General features: G+C 41.9%; 1 protein-coding gene across 5 annotated transcripts in view; it reads left to right on the top strand.

The window, feature by feature from the left end:
• The window catches only part of Slco5a1 (solute carrier organic anion transporter family member 5A1), a 168,918-nt gene that overhangs the window by 124,397 nt on the left and 31,758 nt on the right, over positions 1–12,763 (top strand). For all 5 annotated transcript variants that reach the window (XM_052718376.1, XM_052718375.1, XM_052718373.1 and 2 more), the window contains 2 exons: positions 9,423–9,582; positions 11,468–11,709. In XM_052718376.1, the coding sequence (XP_052574336.1) occupies positions 9,423–9,582; positions 11,468–11,709 (402 nt within the window). The remainder of the gene's footprint in view (positions 1–9,422; positions 9,583–11,467; positions 11,710–12,763) is intronic.

Genomic DNA, 12,763 nt, shown 5'->3' with positions numbered 1-12,763 from the left:
CTGAAGGGATTTCTGCAAGACTCATGGCTCTAAGTCCAGCACACTCACAGCTGTCCGTTTGCAATCTTCGTGAAGCTGGTATCACTCTTTCTATGTCTTCAACACTGCATGGCTCTACTCCTTTCAACTCTAGTCCGTTTTTATTTTAAATGTATTTTTAGAGGTCTGGAGGCCAGACTCTGTATCTTACCTGCTTTGGAACTAACAGTCCCCTCAAGTCTTCTAAAGCCCTTGCTTAATACCGCCCTGTCCTGCCAACCCCGAATCAACTGCCTCTAGTCCCCTAGCATCGCCAGGAGGAGTTACATAATTGTGCTGATTGGCTCCATAACAAATTTATGAGTTCCAGCCTTAGCAGGCCCTCATCTTTGCTGAACAATCCATTTTCTTAGTCACCGTCAGCTTCCTTCTCCAAACTCCTAATGATGCTTCCTTTTTAATCCCTTTCCTCAAGTCTTTTTATTATCTGTGTTTTGTTTTTCTTGGTGGGCAACCAGCTCCATGTTAGGGAGGAAATGAGGTTTCTACCCCGCTTTCCACACAAGCTGTCTTATCTCAAACAGCATTATTTTCAAAGTCAGCAATAGCTTCACTGTTGTCTGTCTGTGCGACACCCCCCACCAACACACACACACACACACACACACACACACACACACACACACACACACACACACACCGTCCAATATTGTTGGATCTTTGCTTCCTCCTGAGGAAAATTGATGAAAATGCCAATCTCAGCATGTTGAAAACTTAAAATAAAGCAGAAGGGAGAAAGTGGGATGGGATGTCACCTACTCCCATTCCCAGCCTCCATTTTAGAGTATTCAGCTATTGTTAAACAAAGGCTCATAGTTTTTATGATGAGGATGATTTGAGACTCACGTTCCTTACAGAGAGTCAAGCACTTAGTGTGTTTCTTTCTTGTTTCTGTTCTCTTTCCTTGAGATCATGGAAAGCAAGTCCATTTACTTTTCTGGAAGGCAAGTGGACACCAGGTCTCTGCCTGTGTGCAGGAATGCTACTCCGTGTTGCTGAATCTAGCAAGAACTCCATATAAATACACATTTTAGTTTTCTCAATCCATGGTTTTTGGTACCCCTCATCTGACTGTGATCATTCAAGAATGGTTGTCCTATTCAGGAGCTTTGGGCATTGGAGAGGGACTCAGGTATACAAGCATTTTGCATAATTATTTCAGTGACATTTGTGAATTAGCGAAAGAGACCCACAGTTTTCATGGAGAATTTTCGGCGCTTTCCAGCTGTTTCTGGGAAGATACTCCGAGAATGGATGAGTGTGCACAGTTTTGAGTGACAGGGCCTCTCTGGCATGCTGCTTACCAAGTGAGTGTAGGGAAAGTGAGAGCCTTATTGACTTCAGTGGTTTTCTTCCTCCGTGTACAACCCACTCAATGGTATGTGGCTGGCTACCTTAGTAACTTTAGCTTTTTATCTGTTATTTAGACTTACACATCTTTCTCTTTTTTAAAAATGTTATTTATTTATTTTATATCCCAGACCACAGTCTCCCTCCCTCCTCTCTTCCTATTCCCTCCCCCCTCCCCTCTGCCCTTCCCTCAATTCACTCCTCCTCTGTTTCTGTTCAGAAAGGGCCTCCCATGGCACATCGTTCTCTTTTAAAGATGGAGTCTCTTTGTGTAGCCCTGGCTTGTCTGGAACATGCTATGGAGACCAGGCTGACCCTGAACTCACGGAGATCCGCTCACCTCTGCCTGCCCAGTGCTAGGATTAAAGGGGTGTGCCATTGTGCCCCGCCCACATTGTAAGTTTTATTCCATAAAGTAAGTAAAGAGATAAAGGAGAGGACACTTAAAATTTTAAGTGATGCGCTGAGGGTCTGGTCCAGTAGACCATCCATTTAGTATGTCCGATAACCAGCGCCCCTCAAACATCCTTTTAATATGTCCAATAACCAGTGCCCCTCAAGTCCAGGGGTTAGATCTAACATTAAAGTGTTCTAACCATAATAAAGTAAAAGGAAAATGTAAAAGGAACTTCAGATTTAAGAAGTTGATGTGCTTTCCCTATGAAAGATCCCAGGAACTTTAGCTGATATCCTGATCTATTCCCAGTTCAAGATCACGTTCCCTGCAGATTAATTAAGTGACGTGTTTGGCTTGCCCACTGTGGCTAGTGATGTGTATTCTTTATAGGTATGTCTTATTCATCCTATGGTCCAAAGAGTTGGCATTTATTATGAGAATCATGGCTTAAGACTTTAGATAAACCCATTGCATAGTGAGACTGACCACCTTCCCCTACTCTACCTTCAAACAATTTCTAAAAGTTGATTTAAATCTGATGGTGAGCTACATTTCCAACCAGTACTGTCTTTTGAGACATTACTCAGTGGCTCCAGCTTTATTATCTTTCATCTCTCAGGTGTCATCTCTTTGAGCTTGCAGTCAAACCTATTACATCATCTTCAAGTCTTCTTCTGATCTTGTGACCTTAGTGACTGGCTGAAACTCTTTCCAGTGGTGGTTTCTTGAGCCACCAAGTGTCCAAAAAGGGCAGGTTTCTGTTTGTGGCAGTAACTATTGGACAGGACAGCCATGTAACAGGGATATTTCAATCTCGGTTTAGCAGCTACAACATCCAAAGTTCACAGTGTTTGTGAATTTGAAGCTGTAATTAAGTGCGGATCTTTCTAATTTTAGTACTAGAATTTCTGGAAGCTGAGAGCCATTGGAAGCTGTATTAGATCTTTCTTTAGGAAGTAGACTCATGCTCAAAGAAGCACACCCATGGAAGTTACACAGAGCGGACCTGCTAGTATGGAGGTGTAGGGGACACAGTGGAGATAAAACTGGACTGAAATCCATTCCTAGCTCCTACTGTCTGTGTTACCTTCTCAGACTTTTGTTTTTCTTGTGTAAAAAGCAATAGTAAGTACAAGTCTTATCAATAACAAATGAGTAACATACACAGATCTTTTGCTGTGGGATGTTCTCTATGCTGTGAATGTATTGCTATGATTGATTGATAAATAAAACACTGATTGGCCAGTAGTCAGGCAGGAAGTTTAGGCAGGACTAACAGTGAGGAGAATTGGGGGAACAGGAAGGTGAGTCAGAGAGATGCAGCCAGCCACCATGAGGAGAAGCATGATGTAAGACACCAGTAAGCTACAAGTCATGTGGCAAGGTATAGATTTATGGAAATGGGTTAATTTAAGATATAAGAACAGATAGCAAGAAGCCTGCCACGGACATACAGTTTATAAGTAATGTAAGTCTTAGTGTGTTTACTTGGGGGATGATAGTGGGAGAGATTTGTCCCAACTGCTGGCAGGACAGGACACAGGAAAACTCCAGCTACAATCTTTTATAACTTTTATGACTTATATAGATCTTTTACTGAAAGTACATGGAGAAAAGCAGAACTCTGCTAATGTTGATTTTAAATGATGAGATGACAGACGAGAATTTTCATTTAGCAGTTGTATAGCTTTAATAACCCCAAATGGATTTTATTATGAAGCCAAAAAAATTAAGTGGAACTGAAGGAAATATTCTGACTGAAGTTTTCTAGAGGACTAAGACAAATCAAAGAGATGAGGCAGTTAAGAGACACAGAGAAAGACAGAGAGAAAGAGACAGAGAGACAGAGAGGCGGGGAAGAGAGAGACTGAGACAGAGAGACAGGGAGACAGAGAGAGACAGAAACAGAAAGAGACAGAGACAGGAGAAGAAGACAGAGACAGAGAGAACATTTTCCTTACTTTTTTACTGTGCTAATCATACTCCTTTAATTCATGTGATTTGAATACAATATACTTAGATTCCTAATTTTATATTTTAATGGGGATAAACCTAAGGCAAAAGAAGCTTTAGGATCTCCTCTTTGAATTATAGACTGTGAGGTGCCTATTAGATAAGGAAGGCCTAGTGGTCTTCAGATCTTGAGGTAGTGCTGATGAGATAGAGTGCTGGTGTGTGTGTGCTCTGTTGAGTCTAACAGCATTCTTACACACCCACCTGTAATGGCCCTATTGAGTCTAACAGCATTCTTACACACACACCTGTAATGGCCTTATTGAATCTAACTGTTCTTACACATCCACCTGTAATGACCCTATGGCAGAGATTTGCTTTTAATTCATGTTACACAACAATATGCTTTGTTGTTATATATAACTTTAAATAAACGATTGTTCCTTAGCCATTGATTGATAAAGATTAGCCACTGTGGTTATTTTTATTTTATTTATGTTTATTTTGTTGTTGACTCTCTAGGGCTGCTTTTCCTAAGGACAATCTTTGTATTTCAGGGTAGATCATTATATCTCACATAGTTTCCTAGTATTTAAAGCTAGCAACATTGCTAGATAATCTTGGAGACCCCTTCCACTTTTCTAGCTCATGCTAGCAGTTTGGAGTTGTAAAATATTTGATATTAATGTCCTGTGCCTCACTTGAAGTTAGTTTACATTGACTCACTGGGCACAGGGACCATTCACCTACTATTCAGTTCTTGGGAGGTGGATACAGGAGGATCAGGAGTTCAGGGTGTCATCCTCAGCTACATGGTGAGGTCAAGACCTGGGCTACATGAGACTCAATCTCAAAGACAACAAAAGGTCCTCCTCCATTGACCCATGAGTTAACAGGAGCATCTCATTTAGAAGGCTGTCTTGCCTGAGAAGGCAAGAAAGATGGTACCTGGTCCCTTTGTGCCAATAAGTGCAATGGACCCTAAGTGGTCCTTGTGCGTCTTCTATTCCCGTTATGGCTTCACTCCTGACAAGTGAGGGATTTCTTAGTGCTTTGAGATTAGTCCATGCACTTTTGAGAACACAGTGTGGGATCCAGCCATACCTTGCTGAACACGCCCCGTTTGATCTCATCTTAGAAGAGAAGCAGAATGGCGCCTTGTGTGAGAGTAACAGTCCATGTTCTGATGAGTTACTGACAATCAAGCAAGACATTCTTCTTACAAATGATTCTTTTTTATTTTTATTTCATCTCTCTCTGTCTCTGTCTGTCTCTGTCTCTGTCTCTCTCTCTCTCCACCATACAGGCCCTTTGGGTATATACTATGGCTTCCAGTTTAGTGTTTTTGTGGGACTCCTAAACATGTGAACAAGTGGGTGTAGCTAAAGTTTTCCTGCCTTGCCCACAGTCAGGACAAATCTCTCTCACCTGCCAGCCCCACAGCCCCTCAGACCCAACCAAGTAAACACAGAGACTTATATTGGTTACAAACTGTATGGCCGTGGCAGGCTTCTTGCTAACTGTTCTTACAGCTTAAATTAATCCATTTCCATTAATCTATACCTTGCCACGTGGCTCGTGGCTTACAGGCATCTTCACATTCTGTTTGTCATGGCGGCGGCTGGCAGTGTCTCTCTGACTCAGCTTTCCACTTCCCAGCTTTATTCTCCTCCTTGTCCCACCTACACTTCCTGCCTAGCCACTGGCCAATCAGTGATTTATTTATTGACCAATCAGCAACACACTTGACATACAGACCATCCCACAGCAAGTGGGTGTGTTTCTTGCACCTTTTCTCAGGCTCTTTTCCTTCTGCTTATTTGTTTCGTCCCATTCGGATGTGTTAGATTTTTGTTTTGTTTCATTTCATTTTATAATTCTCCTTTAGAAGCCTGTTTATTTTCTAATGAGAGACAGAAAGAGGGTGGATCCAGATGGGAGGGGAGGTGGGGAGGAACTTGGAGGGGTAGAGAATCCAAAATCAGGATTATGTATGTGAGAAAAAAATGTCTATTTTCAGTAAGAAAAAACAAAGATTCTTTGCAAATCAGCCCAGTGCAGAGGCTTGAGCCCTGTTGGCTCCCTTCTCTTTCATTCCATGGCGACCTTTCCTCTTAATGACTCTTTCATGAATACCTGCTTCTTTTCATGACAATTCTATTTGTTGTCTTAATTTATTTTCTTTTTAAAAGTATTTTTGTTATTGTTGTTACTATTATTGCTGTTGTTATTTGAGACATGATTTCACTATGTTGTCCTAGTTGGCCTGGAAATTGTTATGTAGACCAGGTTGGTGTTGAACTCACCACCTCTGTCTCCTGGGTGCTAGCATTCAAAAGATTTATTTTCACTTATGTGTATGTGTGTGTGTGTCTATGTGAGTACATGTCACATATATGGTGTGTCTACAGAGGCCAGAAGGTGGTGTTGTTTGTTTTTACTTTTTCAAGGGGCCCTATACTCTTTTTATTTTGTTATTGTTCAGCTTTCTCAGACTCTAGATGGATATTCAAGCCCCAAATTGGTACGCCAATTTGTTGTTGGTTGTTCTGGCACTTTTAGGGGGGCCCACACCCAGCTTCCAAATAAATCACATATAGAGGCTTATTCTTAATTATGAATGCCCGGCCTTAGCTTGGCTTAGTTTCTTGCCAGCTTTTCTTAACTTTAAATTATCCCACTTATCTTTTGCCTCTGGGCTTTTCCTTTTCTATTCCTGTACATCTTTCTTTGTTTCTTACTCCATAGCTTGCTGCATAGCTGGGTGGCTGGACCCTGGAGTCCTCCTCCTTCTCTGGCTCCTTCTTTCTCTCCTCCTGGATTTCTCCCTCTATTTATTCTCTCTGCCTGCCAGCCCTGCCTATCCTTTCTCCTGCCTTGCTATTGGCCGTTCAGTTCTTTATTAGACCATCAGGTGTTTTAGACAGGCACAATAATACAGCTTCACGGAGTCAAACAAATGCAACATAAACAAAAGTAATACACCTTAAAATAATATTCTACAACAAGAAGGCATCTTATTACTTGGTAAGAGTTAGAGGTGGTTGTTAGCTGCCTGGTGTGGGTCCTGAGAACTTAACTTGGGTCCTTTGGAAGAGCAGCAAGTGCTCTTAACTTCTGAGCCACCTCCAGGCCCCTAAATTCAATATTTTCTTAGAGCTTATACTATTGTATTATTTCTCTGAAATAGAGACCAGGATAAAAACAGACATAACCAACAAGACAGGTCTGAGAGGAAAGGTCTTGTCTATATGTTTAAAGCATATGCTGATGTTGGCTTAAGGCTATTCCTCCTGAGTGGACATTCTCTTAAGTGACAGACTTTGTTCACCTTTGTTGTTGTTGTTTTTTATTTTGTTTTTCAAGACAGGGTTTCTCTATGCAGCCTTGGCTGTCCTGGAACTTGCTTTGTAGACCAGGAGGCCTTAAACTCACAGAGATCCACCTGCCTCTGCCTCCAAAGTTCTGGGACTAAAGGTGTGCACCACCACTGCTGGGCTTTTGACAGGCCTTTGTAAGGTGTGGCTGTTACACATGAAGGCAGAGCAGACTGTCAGGAGGAAAATGCCAAGCAACTGCTAACCAGCAGCAATAGCAGCTGTTGGTCTGGTATGGACGTCTGTCAGTTTTAGACTAAGCACACAGATTGGAAAAGCTCTTCTATCTTGTCGTGGCTTGCAGTTTAGTTCTTGAAGTGTTGGTGAGGTGAATCTACACTGTCCTGCATACTTCCACTGAATGTAGGTAACATGGCACTGGGTTTCTAAAGCCTCACTTCATCATCTGCAGAATGTGCTTATTGGTCTGAAGTCTTGTCTGCAGTGCCATTGACATTTGGGCTAGGTTGTCCTTTTTGTGGATGGGGGAAGCTATCTGGAGCATTGTACTGTGTTTGGAGGTGTCCTTGTATAACACTAACAGATGTCCACAGCACCCCTTAGTTAGGACAAGCAAAACTGTCTCCCAACATTGCCAAATGTCCCCTGGGTGGGAGAACAAGATTGTCCCTGTTATGAATCACTCATTTAGAATTACTTTGGGGTATTTTCAAATATTAAAATGTCTTGAGACTAAGAGTTTATAAATATAATGATTATGTCTTGAGCTAAATTTCTTCTGTGGAGTGTCAAGATGGGAGGACAGAATTTATTTGACTTTTGCTTTGTCAGGGAGCTTTTTTGATACAACTGTAGTATTGGTTTGAATTTGGTTCTTCATCCAATTTGAATTATCACAGCATGAGAAGCCATAGAATAAAGAATATACATGCTAAGCGTGTAGAGCAATGCATTTGGGTGGGTGGGCTGTGCTACTAGATAAGTTATACTAACATATTCACTGAAGATAAGTCCTGACACATACCAGACATTCCCAAATATTTGTTGAATGGATGGACAATGGATAAAGGGACAGATGCATGAAACATCTGCTCTTGCTGACCTAGTTAGCTTTAGGAACAGTATTTTACCACTACTGCATGAGAATGGTTACAACGTGTCAAGTAATACTGCCTTGCTTTTGAACTTTTTAGAGTCAATCTTGTTCTTCTGTGCCCCCCGGAACCTGCCTGCCGCTCTTTCACTGCCATTTTACACCCTCTCTCCACCTTTGTGCCTTTATATGTTGTATTTCTCCCTTTATCCTTATGGTTTGAATGGATTTTCCTTGAATGTATTTTTCTTGAACTTTCATAGTGCATATTTCTTTGTATCCAGCACAGTGACTTCATGGGGAAACATGCCCATCATGTTTGACTGTGAGTTGCATCTGGGCATTTCTAGTGATTTCTGCTTAATCTTTCTTCTTTGGTTATTTCTGTCAAACTAGTGACAGGGTTCTTAACCAGTCACCTTTGCAAATCATTTCCTCTTGGTTTTCTATAATTATTGTATTCCTTTGGTAAATTATTCTAGAACAAGTCAAGTCTTTGATAAACGAAACTTACACTGGTAACTGTGGCTAGTGGATGGATTTCATGTCTATGTGCTCACAATGATTTTAAAGAATCAGTAATGAAACATATTTTCTCTATTTTATAGTTCAAAAACTCAATCAATTTTGAGATGAAAGATATGACAATTAATCTGACTGGATCATTATGTAATGTATATGTGTATTGAAATAGCACATATACCTCACAAATTTGTATACGTATTTTATATATATAAGTAAACTAAGGTGGGTATGTAGCTCAGTGCTAGAGTTCAGGCTTTGTATGCCTGAATTGTTGGGTTTAATCCCCAGCAGGTCCAAAATAAAATAAAATGAAATAAATCATGACTCCTATTTGTTAAGACACAGAACCAAGTGTTTCCCAGTGAGGAGTTCTATGAGGGTCGAAATCACTAACTCAGACATAAGGTCAGTCTGTTGAATCAAAGTGGACAGTGAGATTGAGGCAGGCAGATAGTTTGATTTTAAATCAATTTCATCTATTCTAATGAAGACAGAAATATTTTCTTTACATTTTGTTGCAAGTTTATGGAAATGAAATTGCTGTAGAGGGCGACTACTTCATGGTACCATAAGTTCCATTCATGGGAATATTGTCTCTAAAGTAAATTCACTGGCTACCAAGAATATTCTTTTTAGTTTCATTCTCAGCCTTGCTTGATTTTTTCATTCTCTCTCTCTCTCTCTCTCTCTCTCTCTCTCTCTCTCTCTCTCTCTCTCTCTCTCTCAGGCCTTCTCTCACCATGCCCCATAGGAATCTGACAGGAAGCTGCAATGTTAATTGCGGTTGTAAAATACATGAATATGAGCCAGTCTGCGGATCAGATGGAATCACATACTTCAACCCGTGCCTGGCTGGCTGTGTCAATAGTGGCAATCTTAGCACCGGGGTGAGTATACTCCAGAAGTCTCTCTTCTAATTAATTCAACACCATGAGACAAGGATGTGATGGGACTCACATGCACCCATGATGACTTCAGGTTCCCTTGTTCATGAGACTCCAAAGAGCCTTTGAAGTGACTCTGAAAAACACCTCATAAGAGGCAAATTGTGCAGGGCTGTCACTGTTGTCAGGGGTGTTGGGAGAATCTGGGTGTACAGTTCTGGTCCTCATCAGCTGATTCCTACTTGACATTCCGTGCCAACTCAGGGAAACTTGATAAGGTTGGATTCCGGGCTTCCCATTTGGTCCTCTGACAGGGTCTTTGTAACAGATTTGAAGGTCAAGGTGACTAGAGTTGGTGCTGAAAAAAGAGACTAGAGACTGTGGGGGCTGGTCCTCTAACTGGTGTCTGTGAAGATGGGTGATACCCATTTTTCATAAGACTATATGTCAGTTCACTCCCCCTCCACCCCCTTAACTTGCAGAGTAAAGATATTTCTGTCAGCTGAAGAATAGTCTATTTTGAGAATTCTCTTCCCTGAGAATTATAAATGGGTTTTAATACTGTGGGAGAAGGTTTTTATATTCTACTCTATTCTTTACTGAGCCCAATTTGGCTGTTGGCATGAGAACGGATTGGCGGCGATTGCCCTAATTTAAAGATTAAAATGCATTTGCCCATTCTGTGCAGATTTCAGAGACTATACCATTGGCCTGGAGTTTGGGGGTACCACTTTTGTTTTCTGAGTTTGGAACCAGAGGATAAATTGGAAATGACTGTTGCACATAACATTGTTATTGGGCTCTGGAGTGTGACACTATTGAGCTCCTGAGATTGTTTCTTGGCAGTGATCCCTGTGGTGTTTAATGGGAAGTCCTTCCTGCTTAAATGGCCAAACCCCTGGCAACCTGTTCTTACTACTGTTTTCAGCAGTCACCATGAGAACTAGTTCAGCTAATTTTCATTTAGTCAAAAGTAAGATACTAGGCAAAGAAATAATTGAGCACGTTAATATTTGTTTGCTTGTTTCGTACTGAGTACTCATCACCAAGAGTTCCATTTTCATCATTGTGTCTGTGTTCAGAAGAACTTGGAAAAGTTACTGGAGAAGATTTAGTCTCCTTTGCTCCTCTGTCTTCAGTGCCCTCTAATGGCATATCATACATCAACAGGGACTCATGGATATGTGTGGGGGGGAAAAGGAACAAGTGATGTTGGGCATAGCAGGGGTTTTTAGACAGCTGGAGTCCGTCAGAGTCCAGAGCACTACAGAGCCGAGGCTACTGTACAGACTGGAGTGATGAATTCTCCATTCGTACTCGTGGAGGTCACTAGCCTGTTGAAGGGACTGAGAGTGTTTATACTGGAATAGCCAAAGGCAAGTTCATTGTCATTGGTGCTGAAGCCATCATTCCGAGGCCACATCACTTGGCATGTTTGAAGCAATCACACTTGTGTTAGGAGTTTAACCCATGTTTATTTTAGGTTTCATTGTGTGCTCACACTTATGCTAGGCACTCTGGTGAGCACAAATAAAAATCAAACTGGCTCCTGTTTTAGGGGCTTCCCTAACTGGAAAGTCTACAAGTTCAACAGTGATCAAAGCCATGTGTATTTATGACCCCAAATGAGCACATGGCATGTAAATGTCACAGAATTCAGTGTTTAAAGCTTGGAGAAGTTTAGGTTTAAACCGTCTGACCAGCAGGTTTTGATATCATTAAGGCAAACTTTGACCCTTTATTGCTGTTAAGAAACCAAGTGTTTTGTGTACAATATTGTGCATTTAAAAATCTTACAGTTATTTTTTTAACACTTTGACTTTGTCAGCGTTCCGCCTCCACGTTTTATTTTTGATGGGCACACCATTAATCTTCGTTTGCTACTCAGGTTCGGAATTACACAGAGTGCGCCTGCGTCCAGAGCCGACAAGTGATCACCCCGCCCACGGTGGGTCAGCGCAGCCAGCTCCGCGTGGTCATTGTGAAAACCTATCTCAACGAGAACGGCTACGCTGTGTCTGGGAAGTGCAAACGCACCTGCAATACCCTCATCCCCTTCTTGGTTTTCCTTTTCATAGTTACCTTCATCACAGCCTGTGCCCAGCCGTCCGCCATTATAGTAACACTCAGGTAAGGACAGCACCCAGCAGATGCTGCGGAGCGCACCGTAGGATGAGTGAAGCGAAGCAAACTGGGGGATAGTAAGAGTAGCTCGCAGGAGGGCGCCCCACATTTCCTGCCGGTTTAAGGGAGAGCTTTAAACCAGAGAGAAAAAGATGGCTGAACCATGTTCTAGAAGTTTCTTTTTTTTTTCAGCTGGGCTCTATTTCTATTATTTACCAAGCTTTCTTTCCAGTGCTTTTAGTGTCTGAAGTCTTTGTGCTATGAGGTTAGACATCATGAGTTGAAGGCCATCTCTGGGTTGGCTCCAAGAAGCCAGACCCTCGAGGTGGGTGGAAATAGTTTGGCAAAGTGGCTAGATCGTGAATATTGCAAAGGGTATCACCTCCAGCCTCAAGAATGGTTAATACTGCACCTCTGGGATCAATGAGGGATTATGCTGGGTTTGCATTTCAAAATGCTGAGTTCATTAATTTTCCTATTGTATAAAGTCCTGGAGCTGAATCAAGGACAGGATAGACTTGGAAATGTGAGCTGCCAGTCAGGCTGCGATTTCATTGCTGTATTGCAGATCTGTTTTTTTTTTCCCCCTCTAGGAGAGGACATAGAAGCTACTTTGGTTCTGTACATTCAGATCTATTTGTTATAGGCTGTGGTGGGCAGAGGTAGGGGGGGTTACTGTGGTAAAGCCGGAAGAGTGACCCTGTGGGCTAGAGGGGAGCAGGGATGTGGCTCAATGACACAGGAGGAAGAGAGTCAGTTCTTGCTCTTCTTCCTGGTTTTTCCAAGGTCATAATGCTGGCTACCTGGCCAGAAGTACCGTGCTCACTGAGAGTGAGTAGCCTGTACCCCTCACACACTCTGGTTTCTTTCTCGTTGGACGCTGAGAGAGACATTTCCTGAATGGATAGAAAACAGGGCATAGAAGGCCTACAGGCTTATTCATGATCAGGAGATGCTGATGGAGTAACCATGTATGCAGAGCTGGCAAACTGCTATGAAACAATTGGAATATGAGGAAAAGACAGTAAGGGCCCTGGGCCTGGAAGTATTTCCTATCCCA

Source organism: Peromyscus californicus, unplaced genomic scaffold, assembly GCF_007827085.1.
Source record: "Peromyscus californicus insignis strain IS unplaced genomic scaffold, ASM782708v3 Scaffold_5__1_contigs__length_169319896, whole genome shotgun sequence".
In the NCBI taxonomy this organism is placed as follows: Eukaryota; Metazoa; Chordata; class Mammalia; order Rodentia; family Cricetidae; genus Peromyscus; species Peromyscus californicus.
This window is presented reverse-complemented; position numbering and strand designations above follow the sequence as displayed.